We start from the raw sequence: 17,191 nt of genomic DNA on the forward strand, positions 1-17,191 counted from the left end.
AAGGACACTAAAGGATATATGAAGTCCCTTCTAAATCTAAGCAGAAGTATCATCCACATCTGGCTATTTCTCATTTTAATCACCTCCTTTGGACCAGCTCTGTGATCACCAGCTCTGTTAACAATAGGTAGAAGCCTGTCTTCCTGCAATACAGTGCATCACCTTTAACATGCCATTTTGTGACACAACACAACGTTGCCATTTCATGACACAACACAACGTTTTAAAGTGCCAAAACCAGTTCCCTTTAGGGCTGAATGATAAAGCAGTCCTAGGGTGTGGGTACACAGTTTGTAAGACAGCCTTGAGCAGCCCCCTCCTCTGGGGCACACTGCACAGGCCACCCCTTAGGGCCCGGCACTTTCAGGGGCTCCCCAGAAGGGCTGAGTGTCCCAGTGGCTGTGCACCCAGAAGATGGGACTCTGAACTCTGGCTCTTCCCCAGCCTGCATGCTTCCTGCCCAGTCCAGTCTGCTGAGCACCACTGTGTACCAACCCTGTGCCCATAGCACATGCCATCTAGGGTGGGTGGATGACAGGACTATGGGCCTGTGACCTGTCTGGAGTTCAGCTCCCCTGGGAACTGAGGGCCCCAGGATGAGGAGGAGGCCCCAGCTGAGGGCCAGAGCTAGGCAGAGGTAACATCGATAGTCTAGAGTCAGCCACCTGCTGAACCTGACCCCCTAAAGGGCATGTTCCTGTGTTCTACCCATTGCCCTAGGGACCCTCCTCAATACACATCAACCAGCTGTCTGTTGGATAAGCAGTGGGGATGCCAGGGCTCCCACACTGAGCCTTGCCATGGCCCAGAGCACCTGTGGTCACAGTTGGTCCTAGATGAAAGCAAATCAAGGGACACCCCTGGGAGCTGCTACCTGCCAGGTTCTGAAGGAGGGGCAGGTATCCCAAGGCAACATGAAGGTTTGTAGAAATGATGCTGCAACTATGCTGCATGTGTGCCCCTCTCCCCACCAGCCACCCCTCTCCCTACCCCCCCAACAGCTCCTTGTGCTGCTTGGATGGTTGGGCTCACCTTGGCCTCTGGCCTCGAGTCTAGGCCTTACATCTGCACAGCAGGTACACAGCAGGTGCACAACACGTGCACAACAGACCCTCTACAGGGCTGGGAACACTAACAGCTCCACCAGAAAATGGGTAACTAGTGAGCTCCCTGTGGGTTTTCACATGAGAACACTTTGACACTTCCTAGGCAGGCCTTTTAATCTGCCCCTTCTGAAGAATCCCCATACCATTAAGCAGCCGCAGAGTCCATTAGCAGATCCACAGGGGCAGAGATTCAGTAGCAAATGCCCACCCCCTGTGCCTTCCCACGGTTCCCAGCAGGGTGTTGGGGCCCTACCTGGTGGGATGTGTGATGAGAAGTTGGGTGAGACGCCCACAGGGGGCCTTGGGCACATAGCCTCTTGGGGCTATCACAGTGGGATAGGTGCTTAGTCGGCACACCTCTGCGCCTGAGGGGGGCCATGGCTGAGTCTCTGAGTTTAAAGCTCTGTCTTTCTTTATTCCTGGAAGAGGCCAGGGACAGGCCCAGAAGGAAGGCGGAGCTGCCAGGAAATGGCTTTCCCAGAAAAGGCAGGCCAGAGGCAGGGAGACCTGGTGTGGCCCCAGGCTGTAGGTGTGGCTCAGGGAGGGATCATGACCTGTCCTAAGCCTGGGCACTCCCATCTATTCCCCCACCAGTGACTGGGACAATAGGCACAGCCACCCCACAGGATCAGTCAGGTGACACATCCTTGTGCTCTCTGAGGGGGCCCCATGTGGCGATAGTAGAGGCCCACGTGACTCTGGAGGCCCCAGGTGCCTGCTGGTACTGTATAGGGGCATGGGGCCCCAGGTAGGCCCGAGGACCCATTAAATCCTTCCAGGATGAGGGTGGGGAATCACAGTTAAGGCTGGGCCTGGCTTCTTGCATCTGCTCGTTGCCATGGTCCACGGACACCCGGAATCTGCCTCCCCCTGCCCAGGTGCTGCCCTGCGCTTGCTGTAGCCCTCCACAGCCCTCCACAGCCCTCCACGCCCAGGAGCCTAGAGATCCTGACGTTACCCTTGGCAACGTGCTGACGCAGATGCCAGCGGGCGGTGGGTGGGGGGAGGTGGTGGTGGTGGCTGTGGCTCGTTTGCCAGGCATGGGGGCGGGGGGCTCTGCCAGCCCGCTGTCAGAGGGAAGACGAGACCTTGAGAGCCGAGCAGGGGAGAAGAGCTCTGGGGAGCCATGTCCAGAGCCTGGCACCGGGCCCCCAGGTTCCCTTGGTTTCTGCAAAAATCACCATGGCTGGTTCTTGGCTGCCTTGCCTTTGCTGCGGCCCAGGAAAGACAGTTCAGGGCCCTTGAAAAGAAGGCATGGGTGGCAGTCCTGTCCCATCCCCTATGGCGGCACTTGCCTTGGCCGGGCAGGAGGAGGACAGGGGCACAGAAGAGGTGGGCCAGCGGTGGTGACGGGAGCTGCCTGTAGGCGCCGGCAGAGGCAGGCTCTGCTTTCTGCCTGGCCCGGCTCTCCCCTGGGCTGTCAGCCTACCACAGCGGCCAGCCGGCTGGAGGAATCACGGAGGGTATTGTCTTTCCTCGGCAGCCTGTTTGTTTTCCATCCCGAGATATTGCTGGTAGAGTATGAAAGGTCACAACTATTTGGAATCCAGTGAATTTCCAGCCCCGCTTGAGTTTCTCATGAGGAATTTCCTTTTCTGGGGAACAACTACCTCCCCAGGCCTGCTTGAGACCAGGGTGGCAGCAGTGGTGGGGTGCAGGCCTGGCTGCTAGTCCCTCCCTTCAGAAAATGCCCTGAGCAGCTCCAGAGCCTGGCAAATGCAGGCTTCCCGGAAACACCCCTCCCCCCACAAGCCAGGCCGGCAGCTGCCAACACTGCCCAGGGCTGCCCGCTGTGCCACCACAGGGACAGGGCTGGGAGTAGGCTAGTGATTCGAGGGCCTGTGTGGGGCTGCCTGTCCAGTCCTTCGTCCACCCAGCCCAACTGGGCAGCCATTCACTTGCCCACGAGAGGGGACCCACCTGTACTGACAGGCTGCAATGGAGGGGTGTGCTGGTGTTGGGGTCAGGGAAGGCCTTTCAAGAAGGTAACACCTGAGATGAGACCTGAAGAACTGGGGCAGGCAGAGACAGGGTGGTCACACACTTAAGGCTGGAGACAGCAGAGCGTGTGAGTGAAACAAGCCCACGAAGGTCAGAGGAGAGAGGGGAGGGGCAGCAAGGAGGCAGGCATGGGCCAGGTGGAGCAGGTGGGGCCTCAGGCAGGAGAAGGCCTGGGCTCGGGCCCATCTTTAAGGACACTTGGGTGGCCCCCTGGCTGATAGGTTCAGAGAGCAGAGATAATAACCAAATCCCTCCATGAAGCACGTGACCAGCTCAGGCCCCAGGCATCCTGCCTCCCACGTCCTGCCACACCTGTGGGCACTGGCTTGGTTGACAGAACCTGCCAACAGACGATCTGGGAGCCTGGCCCATTGCTGGAGGAATTTGCCATGCTTGCTCTGGAGATGACAAATGAGGCAGCCCCAAGATCCAAGGAAGATCTGGGAAGGTCCCAGAGCACAGGCTACCACCAGCCTCAGGACACAGCAGACACAGGCAGAAGCCTGGAGAGCTGACCACAGGAGTACCGTGTTCTGGGGCCTCACCTGAGCAACTTGCTTTGCATCATGGCCTGGTCAGCCCCAAGTCCTCTGCTCACAGCAATGCCTCATCAAAGAGCCTGACCTCGCCCATCGGCTGGGATGTTCCTTCTGCCCAGAACCACACATGGCACTGAAGTGGGTGCAGGCAGAAGAATAAGAGGAACTAGAACCCCTAGGGACCACATAGTACTGGGAGCAAGGCAGGCCCTGCCCCGTGGATGCGGTGTCCTCAGCCCAGACACCCTCATACCATCACTGCCTGGCAAGGCCCTGGAGAGACCCCTGGATGCATACAGGAGAGATGAGGGGAGCCCTGCCTCTGTCTCCGTAACTACCTGCAGCTGTTTCTTTCCTCTTCTCCAAGAGGCCAGGCTTCCTTGAAAACCTGACGAAAGCTGAAGACCTTCTCTCTATCCAGAAAAATGCTCAGGCACCTGGCAGGATGGCCACAGCCCGTAGCCATCCACAGACTTTCTTGGGGCCACAGGGCCAACTAAGACTCCCAGCTAAACCCAAAGAATAAAGCCACCACCTGCCTTAAAAAAAGACTGAGTGAAGGACTAAGCTCCTTCCTTGCCATTGCCCTGGTTTCCCGAACCCTGTAGGGTCAGCGCCCCATCCCTGCCATTTCTCAGCATGGTGGATCCCCCTGATGACTATTGTCACCCTTTCCCCTGCCAGCCCACCGACTCCCTGAGCTGCTGGCACCCACAGTCCCATACCACCTACAGCTACTTGCAGACTTCTGTTTGCCCCCATGCCCCCCACCTCCAGGATCAAAGATCTCTTAAGAGCAGATTCCAGGTCTTTGCTCAGTGCTTCTGCCGGGCACAACACCTCCTCTGCAGGACAGCAGGGTGGGGCAGCCTTGGCCAATCCCATCCCATCTGGCTGCTCAGCCTCCACCACCACCCCTGGGCGCCCAAGGAGACTGTGTTGCTTGTGCACTGGGCCTTTTGCCTTGGTTGAGCTGCATCGGTTGCCCACCCTCTCCTTGCCAGTGGCCTGGCTCCCTTCCCTGCCCAGGCTCCCCATCGAGCCCCTCACTGGCTCAGCACCAACCCTGATTGTACCTCCCTATGCTACATACAGTCTCTGGGGCCTCCACCCACCACATGCCTTTGAGCCTCCTGCCCCACACAGTGGTTCTCAGCCTGGGCTGAGGGCCTGAAAGAATCCCCATACCCACCCAAATCCTGGGGATTAAACCTCAGAAATAGTTCTTAACCCTGTCACTGCCAGACTCCCAGGATCCAGATGGGGTTATGGGGCCATGGCTGCAGTTCCCAGGACCCACAGTGCCAGGGATTGGCAGGAGTTTTGTGTACTTACTGAGTTGCCACATGGACCAACAACTGGATCCCTAGCTTGGGCCTTGTCTCCACTCTCATCCTGCAGATCTGTCAACCTCCCTCCCAGCCTCCAGCGTTACCCTCCCCTACACCTGAATGCCCCCCAACATCACCTGAAGTGAAGCCCCTCACAGGGCCGAGCTTCCCCAGTGACCTCCAGGTGTCCTCTGGGCTCCAAGCAACATGCTCTTGGGGCTGTGGAGCAGACCCCACTCAGCAAAGGGATGGCTCTCCATGCCTAGAGTATTTCAGGCATCGGGTGTGGGCTGCTCGCGGCACTCAGGCGGGGGCTACCTGGGCACCTAGGGTCTATGAGCACCTAGAGGGCAATGCTGTCAGCAGCTGGATGAGGGCATCCATACCCGGTGAAGCCGAGGGTATGGTGGTTACTCAGAGGGTATTCAGAGCCCTGAGGGCCTGTCAGGGTACTGAGGTCAGAACGGGACCTGCCCATGCTGGGGCAGCCACTGAGAAAGGTGACAGCAGACACTACTCCAAGGTCCTGTAGTGGCCGTGATACCCAGCACATTGCACACTGTGCTCCCAAAGACAGCATGTCGCTGGAACCACCCTGGCTCCCCTTCTGACTGCAGCCTCTCCTGTCCTGCCCTGCCCATACCTCAAGCCCACCCCCTTCCCAGGAGCCAGCGGTGGTAGGAACAAGCAGAGGAAAAGCCTGGCACACTCACCGTCTGGTTGTCCTCATAGAGTTTCAGGTCGTAGCCACTAAGCTCCACACAGAAGATGATGGCTGTGACGCCTTCAAAACAGTGGATCCATTTTTTGCGCTCTGATCTCTGCCCGCCCACGTCCACCATCTTGAAGGTGAGCTCCTTGAAGGTGAATTTGTTCTCCACTATGCCCGTGGTCATGTCCCGGGAGCGCAGAATGTCCTCGACAGTGGGGATATAGTCGGGCGCGGCAATGCGCTCCAGGTCGTTCAGGTAGTAGGCGGCATTGTCCTCTAGGTGGTACTCGCTGGAGCGGCCGAAGCAGGCCTGTGCCCCGGGGTCGGCCCACAGCCGCCGCATGACCCCCAGCAGCTCGGGTGTGATTTCACCCTTGCTCTCGGCAGGGCCCGTCAGCGCGAAGAGCTGGACTGCGTCGTAGGCGCGGTCCGGGTTATGGAAGTCGATCTTGAGGGCGGCCAGGGCACGGATGATGCGGGTCAGCGAGTCGATGGCGTTGTAGATGATGAGGGGCTTGTACTCCTTGCAGGCCTCCAGGTTGAAGCCACCACTGTGGATGATCTTCATCTGCTTCACGATGGTGCTCTTGCCCGAGTTGCTGGTGCCCAGCAGGAGCAGCTTGATCTCACGGCGCTGCCGCTGGCTCTCTGAGCGCAGGTGGCGGTCAATTCTCCGGGACCGCCGCGCCGCCTCTTTCTCCTCTGAGCTTTGCCGACATCCCATGGTCCGGCAGCGGCGGGCCCAGATGCAGAGCAGGGGACGGGGCACCTCTCCCTGTTGCCACCAAGCAGGGGATGCTGAGATGCAGGCCGGGTATGCCCGGCAGACGGAGCCCCGCTCCCTGGAAGCGCTCAGTGCGGGTGGGGGGGCGAGGCTGTGCCACGCTGCAGCCCCTGCCCCAGCACCTCTTCTCCGGCTGGCATGGCGATCTTCTGTTGCGAGGAGGTGGCCGAGCCCTCCCTCTAGTGACACTCCACCTGCCCAGGCCAATGTGGGGCCTGATACGCCGTAGTCATTCCCTGTTCTCCGACGGTGGGAAGCTGTACTGTAGCGGCTGCCTAGGCTGCTGCCGTCTGGTTGCTGGTTGCTGTGGCGATGCTGCTAAGTGCGGCTGGAAGGCCAGCCACTGGTGCCGCGGGTGCTCCCTGCGGCCCCCCTGCCTTGGGCATCCGCCCTTCACCTGCCAACACAGAGAAGAGGGTGAGCCTCCTCCCACTGCAGGCTGGGTGGGAAAGGGTCAGACCTCGGACGTCGTCAGGAAGCAGCCTGGGGAAGAGTGAATCAAACCCCCTCCCTTCCTCGGAACTCTGCTGAGTCGTGCCCAAACCACAGCAAAACAAACGTGCCTGGGAGCCACGCCCCACACCCCTCCTGGTGAGCCAGTTTGCCTGAAGTCTGGTGCTTGAGGAAAGGGTACCCAGAGCCATACCAGCGTTTTCAGAGTGAGGGAGTGAGTACGGAGCCCTGCCACCCCTCCCTGCCCACTGGACCCAGGCAACCTCCCCCTCCCAGAGCCTCAGTCTCTGGGTCTGGTGGTCATTAGGATTCAATATGGCAATCCTGCTGTGATGTCCCTCCCACGGCCTCCCTCACCCTCTACTACACTTGCTGGGACTGTACCCACATGTGCCACAGCATCCATGGGTCTTGGCCCCTCCTTGGTTTATGGTGAGGTCCCATGCCAGAGTAACTGGATGACCCCCACTCACCACCAGCTCTCAGGAGCTAAGTCACTCCTGCTCTCCCAGGGCAGGACATTCACCAGAAGGAGGCTGGCCAGGCCTGGCAGCAAGCAGACAGGCAGGGAACAGAGCAAGGTGGAGACCCCAGGCACCACAGGGGGGAGCACCACGGGGTAGATAGCAGCCTGGCTCCTGGTGGGTGAGGGGGAGGGAGGCTCAGGCTAGGTGGGCCCAGTTAGGGGAGCAGGGACTGGGGGGTGGGATGCAGGGCAGCAGCCATATGGGGGAAGCAAGACAGGCCAGAGTATGTCTGAGGGCATTAGGAAATGCTGAGTTCAGGGCAAGGCAAGGGGGCAGCCCACCGGCTTCCTGGTTTCAGGCCAAGTCTATCATGTCCCTGCCTCCCACCTTGATGGTCAATAAAGAACAGTTGTGCTCATGCCCTAGGCAGGGCCTCAGCACCTCAGTGCCCAGCCCTAGCCAGCCACCTGCTGACCTAGGATGCCCGGATGCTCTTCCTGGGCCTCCCCCATTGACCTATGAGCAGCTGAGCCAGAGCCCTCCCCTCCAGGGCAGTCCCAAAGCTCAGGCTCTGCTCTCCCCACCTGGGAGCCTGCCCCACACAACTCTTGCCTCCTTCTTCCAACCTCTGTCCCAGCCTGGCTGCCCCCTGCAGCCTCCTCATTCTGCCATGGCCAGTGTCCTCCCCTCTAATGTCCCCATTCCCCTCATGGTAGGTCCTGGTTGGGAAGGACCCAAGGTGCCTGACAGATCCCAAGACCCAAGGGCCTCATCTCGTTTCTCCACCGGTCCATTCTCCCAGCTGGCCTCTGTGCCTGCTAGACCTGGCAATTCTGCTCCAAAGCAGGCCCTGAGTGCCGGATCTTTCCCTGGCCCACCTGCCTCTGTGGCCAGGGGCCCTATAAGCACCTCTCACACCACCTCTCCCTCTCAGTAGAAACTTCATGTGCCCCCAGTGCTTCCAGGATGATGAGTTTCATCCCAGCTGTGTGGCCTGGGCACTTGACTCCACATCACAGAGCCTGTCTCTCACCGGTCACAAGCATCTGTTAGAGATGAAGTGTTCAGTGCACAGCCTAGTCCCCAGCCAGTGGCAGCCAGTGCCCCAGTGTCCTCATCACTTGTGGGTGCCTGTCCCCAGAGGCTTGGAGCAGCACAGTACCCTGCATACCACGGGAACTCAGTAAGCACTGGTGGGAGAGAGGAAGGGAAAGACTCAGGCTTGAAGAGACTGAGGAACTTTGCTGCTTTTCCACAGTCCCATCAGACTGAGGATGGGGGACATGCTGGGTATGTATCCTGTGTAAGCAGAGGTCAAGGAAGGGATCTGAGCAGCAGTGAGTTCCACATTGTGGAATTACATGGGATTTTTTTCTTCTTTGCATTTTACCATATTTCTTGTATCTTCTTGATGAACTTTTGTTGTAAGAAAGGTTTTATAAACAAGAGTCAGGGCTTTAACAAGGCCCTGTCTCTCATGCTACCCAGGACTTGTCTCTCTCCACCCTGGACTCTGAGTGTGTGGAGCAGGGACCCAGTGGCTGTTCCTTGGTCCCTACTGATGACCCAGAAGCCCCCTGGGTGTAGAAAGGAGTCCAAAGTCCCCAGCAGCTGCCGCCCAGGGCACCACTCCTGCAGGAGTGCTGATGCCCTCCTTCCTGAAGGCAATGCTAGACAGGCCGGGGGTGCTCCATGTTGTCATTACTGTTTTCCTCAATTTGTGCTTGAAAATCTAAGGTACACCCAGGCCCCAAGTGACCAATTCTCTCTCAGTTGGTTAATGACAGGGACAAAGATCATCCAGAAGGGCAGGTTCCTTCCACCGTTTACTGTCACCTAGACAAGCAGCAAGAAGGCACCAGGTCTCCATGCCTTGGGGCACCCTGCAGTGACCCCAATCTTGGGACGTGGTCTAGCTCAGACAGGTGACATGGCCTGAGGTCGTGCAGGCCAGTCCTCTGCCTCCATGCAGAGCTGCACCCAAACAGACCAAGACATTGGCCACTTCCTTGCAGTGCTGCACATGATCGCCCTGCCTCCAGACCCTTCTCAAACCCAAATCCTTCCCCTTGCAGCTTCGGCCCGCGGACCTCTCCAGGCCCAGCACAGGCTGTGCTCTGGAGGGCTGGCTCAGTCACCCCAGCCTGCTCATCAGTGGCCCCCTCGCCTTGCTCCTATACCAGAACTCCACCTATTCTTCACAGGCCAGCTCACGCGTGGCTGCCACCCCGCCAGCAGGGCACCTTGTCCCTGCCTGTGGCCTGAGTCTCTTTCTACTGTGTCCTTTCTTTCTCTGGTCTCTCCTGCCAGGCTGGGGTTTCCTTAAAAAATGGTGATGCCCTTACCAAACACCATATACAAAAATTAACTTAAAGCAGATCAAAGACTTAAATGTAAGACCTAAAACGACAGAATTCATAGAAGAAAGCATAGGTCAAGAGCTGCATGAACTTGAATTTAACAATGATCTCTTGGATATGATGCCAAAGGCACAGGCAACAAAAGAAAAAAATAGCAGGGGCATCTGGGTGGCTCAGTTGGTTAAGTGTCTAACTTCGGCTCAGGTCATGATCTCATAGTTTATGGGTTCAAGCCCCACATCGGGCTCTGTGCTGATAGCTTAGGGCCTGGAGTTTGCTTTGGATTCTGTGTGTGTTTCTCTCTCTCTGCCCCTCCCCCACTCATGCTCTGTCTCTCTCTCTCAAAAATAATAAACATTAAAAAGATTTAAGAAAAGAAAAATTAGACAAACAGGACTCCATCAAAAATAAATTTTGTGCATAAAAAGGCACTATCAACAGGTAAAAGGGCAACCTACAGGATGGAAGAGACTACATGAATTTCCTATATCTGATAAAGGATTAATATCTAGAATATACAGAGAACTAAAACTTGGCCACAAAACAACCTGATTCGAAATTGGGTAAAGGACTTGAATGGACGTTTCTCTGAAGAAAATAAATGGCCAAGAAGTACATGAAAAGAAGCTCAACATCACGGACCATTAAGGCAATGCAAATCAAAACCACAGTAAGATATTACCTCATACCTATACAAATGACTACTATATTGAAAAAAAAACAAGAAAAGAATAAGCAGAAATTAGATCCCTTGTTCAGTGTTGGTAAAAATATAAAATGGTGCAGCTGCTATGGAAAACAGTATGGCGGTTCCTCCTCAAAAAATTAAAAATAGAAGGGCGCCTGAGTGGCTCAGTTAAGCGTCTGACTCTTGATTTCAGCTCAGGTCAGGATCTCATGGTTCATGAGTTCGAGCCCCATGTCAGGCTCTGCACTGATGGTGTGGAGCCTGCTTGGGGTTCTCTCTCTCCCTCTTTCTCTGCCCCTCCTCCACTTGCTCCCTCTCTCAAAATAAATAAATAAACTTAAAAAAAAAAAAGTAAAAATGGGGCGCCGGGGTGGCTCAGTCATTTAAGCATCCGACTTCAGCTCAGGTCATGATCTCACACTCCGTGAGTTCAAGCCCCGCATCGGGCTCTGTGCTGACAGCTCAGAGCCTGGAGCCTGCTTCACATTCTGTGTCTCCCCCTCTCTCTGCCCCTCCCCTGCTCATGCTCTGTCTTCCTCTGTCTCAAAAATAAATAAAAACATTAAAAAAAATTCTTTTTAAAGTAAAAATAGGATTACCAGCAATTCCACTCCTGGGTATTTACACAAAAGAATGGAAATCAAGGTCTTGAGGACATTTTTGTACACCTGTGCTCATAACCACATTATTCACAATAGCTAAGAAGTAGAAACAATCCAAGTGTCCGTTGGCAGATAAATGGATAAGTAAAATGTGATGCACCCATACAAGGGAATATTATTCAGCCTTTAAAATGAAAGACACGTGCTTCAACATGGATGAACTTTGAGGACTTTATGCTCAGTGAAATAAGCCTGTCACAAAAGGACACTGTATGATTCCACGTATATGAGATCCTTAGAGCCATCAAATTCAGAGATAGATGGTTGCACAACATTAGTAATGTATTTAATACCACTGAACTGTACACTTAAAAATGGCTAAAATGGTAAGTTTTACATTACATCTATTTTAACACCCAAAAAAAACCCCAAACAATAATAAAACAAAACAAAACAAAAAAACACACAAGTCTTAACAGGTAAGTCACTCCAAAAATAAAAATAGTGAGGAGGCCAACTTGTGCAAGAGAAAGAGGCAGGCTCCTGCCTGGTCCTGGCTTCACCCACCAGTGGAAGGTCACTTAGGGCCCACATCATCCGTCCTGTGGACTGGAACACCTGACCTAGTGGCCCTCAGCTGGTACCAAGATTCATGAGAGGGTGAATCTCGCAAACCCAGCCTTCAGTCCAAAGCTGCCTTATCCAAGGAGGTGTGACTTGTGTTTTGGAATGACCCCAAGGCTAAGGGCCGAGCTTCTGAGAATCAGGAGAGCAGTTTGGGGGTAGTGGGCGGGGAGCCTGGGGCTGGCCACGTGGTCCTTGACCAGGGCAGCCACAAGGGAACATGGGAGTAGAGGGGAAAGAAACACAGCCAGGTGGCGACTGTGTGCACTGGGCCAAGTCTGGGAGCTTCTGCCATCTGCATGGGGCAGCCCCCAACAGTCACATCCGAGGTGGGTCCCTTTATTAGAGGTACCCTCTTCCTTCAGATCACCAGAATCAAACAAGCAGAAGGCCCACTCGGAATTCTCCCTGCGGCTCTGCAGGGCTTGGCCACATTCCAGGGTGTATAGAACTGGTGGTGGGGAACAGGGATGTGCACTGACATATGGAGGGAGGCCTGTGAACAGGAGCTTTGGCCAAGGTCCAAATGGGACCTCAAGACAATCCCATTCTGAGGGTCAGCTTCTTTGCCTTTATGTGAGGCTCCTGCCAGTCCTATCTCTTTTAGTCTACTCTGGGCTTTAGTGGGCTTCTTTAGGACTCCCCGTCAGCCTAAAGACAAAGGGCCAAGGGCAGGACGACCACTTTGTTCCCTGGTTCAGTAAGTGCTCACGGTTCCCCAGGGCCTGACACCCACAATCCCCCACCACAGCACTGCTGGGTCTGGCTGGAAACTGAGCAAATGGGTGAGGGAAAGAGTGCCAGGCAGAGGAAAGGCATGTGCAAAGGCCCTGTGGGCGAGGGGAGAGATGAATCACGGTGTGACTGGGGAGATGAGGGAAGGTCAGAGTGGCTGGACAGAGAGAGGAGTCACAGGTGAGAGGACGAGGCAGGGTTGATCAGAGGTGCCCACTGTGTAGGTGCATATTTGTGACCATGTGGGTTGAGTGTGTGTGGGGGGGGGGGTTGCACACTTGCAGATGTGTGTATGTGCCTGTTTGCAGGACTGTGTATGTGTGTGTGTAAGCACTGGTCTAGGTATGTGCCTGTGTGCAGGTCCGTGTATGTGTGTGGGAAAATGTAAGTGCGTGCCCAGGTCTGTGTGTGGCTAGCTGTGGTGTGCCTGCAGCAGAGTGTACAGGGAGAGAAGGTATGGGTTACAGTGTGGAGCTGGGCTGAGGTGAGCGAGAGGGGCTGAGGGGAGGAGTCAGGGGTTACTTACCACTTACTGGGGCTGGGGCTTTGAGCCTGGCATTGGGGTGGGGTTAGGGGGCACTGTTGAACGAAGCCAAGACCCATGCCTGAGTTTTCACAGATGGAGGGAAGTCAGAATCAGGCCAAAGGCAGCAAATTGATGGAGAAGGGTGCCAAGCTGCAGAGTCGGGTTGGGGGCGCTGGGGTGAAGGTACCCCAGCAGGTCTGTGAAGGTGGGCAGGGCCTGCTTCCTGACAAGTGACAGGTGACCATGAGCAGATGGTGAGGGGAGTGTAACTGCTGGGTCAAAGGCCCTGAGGTGAGAATGTGCCTGGCCAGTCTGAGAGATAGGAAAGAAGGTGGGTAGCTGGCATTGAATGTGAGGGGCTGACAGTAGGAGGTCACTGTAAGGGGTTCTGCTGTTTCTCTGAGCAAGTTGGAAGCCAACCAGAGTGTGAGTGAGGAGTTCCCTATCCGAATAGAACAGGGTGGGCTCCTACATGTAGTTATCCAGGTGACAGGGCAGCAGCATGGGCAAGGGCTAGGGGAGGGGGAGGCAGGGCTGTATGGTGGACAGTGCCTGGTGATGGAGTGGGGTTGGTAACACTTACGTCCACTACTGTCCTTGCTCACGGCTGAGTTAAGGGCCAGGACAGAGCAGGGCGGAGCAAGGCTGTACAGCACCTTGCTTTTCTTGTGTGCATTTGTGCATGCTCCCCTACAGAGGAAGAGAGCCTAGGGCCAAGGTCACCAAGGTGTTGCCCAAGCCAGGCTAAGCCAGGGGTCTCCAAGGAGAGAAGACAGCTTATCAGCTTACAGGCCTGGAGAAGGCCTGGCCTTGGCGGGTGGGACTCGCTCATCACCAGGAGGGAGGTGGAAACAAGAAGCCAAGCCCCTCACTCTGCAGACTCTCTCCCTACCCAAGGAAAGCCCACTCCAAGCTGAGACGCTGAGTCCTGGGCTATCAGAAAGGGGTAAATCGGGGGTGGGGGGCAGAATTTGGTCCCATTGAGGAGGTAGGCCCACATCTAGACTGAATAAATGGAGAAGCATGGTTGTGTTTGATGCCCAAGCAGAAGCCACTCAGATGGCCAGCTGTGGGCGAACAGGGGTAGAACCCCAGAGGCAGAGGGCAGCCCAAGTCTCAGGGCCAGCAGGCAGGGTGAGACCACATACCCAGGGTACCAGCAGGCCCCCGGTTTTCTTGCAGACATGACACACGTGCCCCTTGGAGAGTGCTCAGCCCCAGTGTGGGGATCAGCAAGCAGTCTGAGGTCCTGGGCCTTTCCATTCCCCCAGAGCTGCCCACTTGTCGCCCCCCATGGAGGCCAAGCATCAGCCTGCCTGGGCAGGGCTATGACTCAGCACTACTGTCCCCTGGCCCCGCACCCCGCCCCAGCTTGCTCAGACACCTTCCGCTCTGGCAGCAGCGGCTCTCCCACCTGCCAGCTCCACCTTGGCACCTGGCAGCTGCTCTATGGTGACCTGGAGTGGGAGGAGGGTGGAGGCCCAGCCTGGGTGTCTGTGACTTCAGGCCCTTCCTTGCATAAGGGCATCTGGGCAGAGCAGGGAAGGCTCTGCCCCAAGTCCCAGTAGGCTCATGTCTTAGGGTTTGCAGGCACTGTCAGGAGAGGCATGTTGGGGTACCCTGACATATTGGGGTCCACATGCCTCTCCTGCTTACTGGCCTTGGCTTACAGGTCAGAGAGGCTCCCATCACCTTCTAGGGGCAAACCCGCCCATGTTGTTTCCATCCCATGTTGTTTCCATCTTCTTCTAAAGAGCGGGTCTCCCTCCCCGCCCTCCGGAACCGTCATCCCTGCGTCAGCTCCCACCGTGGCTTTATTTTAGAAACACAGGGTCCGGAAAAGCCTCTGCCTGTACAGTCACTGATTATCGGTTTTCCTCCCCTCTTAGTAAGGAAATGTTTCCCACTGCCCTTTCATGCCTGGCGCACTAGAATCCAGTGTTCTACTTTTGGTCAACATTTGTGCACACTCCTTCCTGCCTGAGTGTCATGCGCTGGGGTTCCTTGTCTGCACCCTGATTTAGGTCTTCTAGAACCCAACCTGGACCTGCAGGGGTCTTCTTAGTGGCTCTTCTGTGGTCTCGCATAAGCTGATGTACTTTCACTGCCCCGTTCTTGTGCTGGTTTGGACTTCCCTCCCTTTCAATTCCCCACTTCTCCCCTGTCTGAACACAGTGAGGCCCAAGCTGGTAGTCACCCTCTCTAGCACTGCTGTGCCCACCAGCCAGCACCCTACGGGTGTGTTACTGGCCCCGTCTGCATGCATCGCCCTAATGGTCTGGTTGCCAGAGCCTGGCAGAATCTTCACGGTGCTGTATCCTTGTGTCCTTGGACCGTCAGGGATAACTATGGGCTGGGCCTGGGGAGGGTCTGTCCCAAGGAAGCTGAGCATCGTGGTGTCAAGGCCAGGCTTGGCTTCACTTTCCAAGCCCACACTCTGCCTCCTTAGGCTGCTGAGGCCAGCCATGGTGGGGGACATAGCCGGCATCTCTCTCATGTGTGGGTCAGCCCTTCCCCTTCCATATGTGGGACAGGTGGTGCGCACCTGTCCTCATATACATGTCCTGTCGAATCGGCCTTATAGCGTCCCAGGGACATGGGTATGACCATACACATGTAGGAACTAGGGTTTGAGGAGCAGGGGGTGCTTCCTCAGGGCTGCCTGGCTGGCAGCCTGTGGGGCTCAGCCTCCACTGGGGCCTCCGACTTCTGTCCCCACGACACAACCCACTTACCTGCTGTGACTTACTCAAAGTTTCTCTTTAAATTGACTTGCATTTTTAAGTACTTTAAAAATGACTTCGTATTCATACTTAAATGGAAGCTGAGGTTGCTGTAGGCAGAAGGAACCTAAACTGTAAGCTGGTGTCGCTGCTGCCTGCAGGGACGCTGGCCATGGAAGGGCCAGCGGGGCGCTGGCTGTTTGTTAAACAACTGGGATTAGCGCGCTGGAGGGTGTGAGAGCCACACTGGCACCAAACTGAGATTTTCTCCTTGAAGGAAAGGGATTGAGAGAGAAATGAGAAAGGATTACCCTCCTCACGGGGAGGGCAGCTGCTGCTCACAGCTGTGGCCTCAGGCCACCTTGTATGATCTGGAGGTGCAGATGGATACACAGGGAACCCAGGCCCAGAGGTCCTCTAGCTGGGACCCCCGGGCTGAGACAGTGGGGTAGGAGTGCCAGCCCCACATCCCTTGTCCTCACTTAGGCCAGAGACCATCTCTCGTCTCAGGAAAGAACACCACTCTGACCTCAGGAAGTCACCCCCTCTTCTGCTCAGTTCCATCTGCCTGTTCATCAGGGCACCCTCTGCTGCTTCTCCCATCACTAAATGACCTAGCACGAGGTGCAGTGGGCATCTGTAACCAGGCCTGAGGCCTTCTACACTCAGATCCAAATGGGCAATCAATCAATCAATCAACCAACCACTAGGCCCCAGACGATCATCACTGCGCCCTCTGGGAATCAAGCCTAGTGTGTGGCAGCTCAGCTCTGGACTTGGGGACATGGGCAGGGGAGGCGTGGAACAAGCTGAGTCTGTGCCTGGAGGAGCTCATATCCTGGCTGGGGAGACCATGAGCAAATAAGTGTGAGAGGCCATTTTTGATAAATGGCAGTGCCGTGGAGAAGAGGGAGCAAAGGCATGTGGCGGGAAGATCCAGGGAGGTGACAAGACACGATTGTAAGAAGCCACTGTCATGTAAGGGTGGGAGAGGGGGCCAGAGCAGGAGGCAGGCAGGGTGAGGACACCTGAGGGGGACACTGCCACAACTGCTCAGTTGGGCAGCAAAGACCTGCCTGGCCTGGGCCCAGCTCACAGCAGGCCCACCTGAGCAACATCCTTCCCATGGTTCCCTAGGGAGTGGCTCAGTGACGGCTGCCATTGCAGGGACCAACTCCTCCCAGGGGCCAGAGGGCAGAAACTGTGCCCACTGAGACCTTATTTCTCCCATGAAAGTGCCTTTGGTGGTGGTGATGGCGGGTGCATCAACCTGCACCCAAGAACTGTGGGCAGTCTGCTGCCAGTCCCTAGGTGGGACCCTGGACATGTGGGCTCCCCAGAAAGGCCGGCAAGGCAAGGCCCAGGAGTACGGCTGAATGCAACATGTCTCCCCCACTTTAGAGCTTGTGGGCCTGACCAGCATCACGTATAGCAGAATCTGGGTCGGCCCATTCCAAATGCTCCAATGGTTTTGGACACAACACATATTTCTGGACTAAAAAGTCTTATCTTCCTGAGGAGATAAAAGCCCCTGCTTGCC

General features: G+C 56.0%; 2 protein-coding genes across 2 annotated transcripts in view; one reads left to right on the forward strand and one right to left on the reverse strand.

The window, feature by feature from the left end:
* RSPH14 (radial spoke head 14 homolog) overlaps window positions 1-17,191 on the forward strand; it is a 77,889-nt gene that overhangs the window by 36,362 nt on the left and 24,336 nt on the right. The gene's annotated exons all lie outside the window — the stretch shown is intronic.
* GNAZ (G protein subunit alpha z) overlaps window positions 1-17,191 on the reverse strand; it is a 53,455-nt gene that overhangs the window by 23,532 nt on the left and 12,732 nt on the right. The window contains exon 2 of the mRNA XM_047088257.1: window positions 5,691-6,870. Within this exon, the coding sequence (XP_046944213.1) occupies window positions 5,691-6,413 (723 nt within the window). The 5' untranslated portion in view covers window positions 6,414-6,870. The remainder of the gene's footprint in view (window positions 1-5,690; window positions 6,871-17,191) is intronic.

This window comes from Lynx rufus, unplaced genomic scaffold (genome assembly GCF_022079265.1).
Source record: "Lynx rufus isolate CCGP_SWC_20201006 ecotype Redwood Valley unplaced genomic scaffold, mLynRuf1.p SCAF_24, whole genome shotgun sequence".
In the NCBI taxonomy this organism is placed as follows: Eukaryota; Metazoa; Chordata; class Mammalia; order Carnivora; family Felidae; genus Lynx; species Lynx rufus.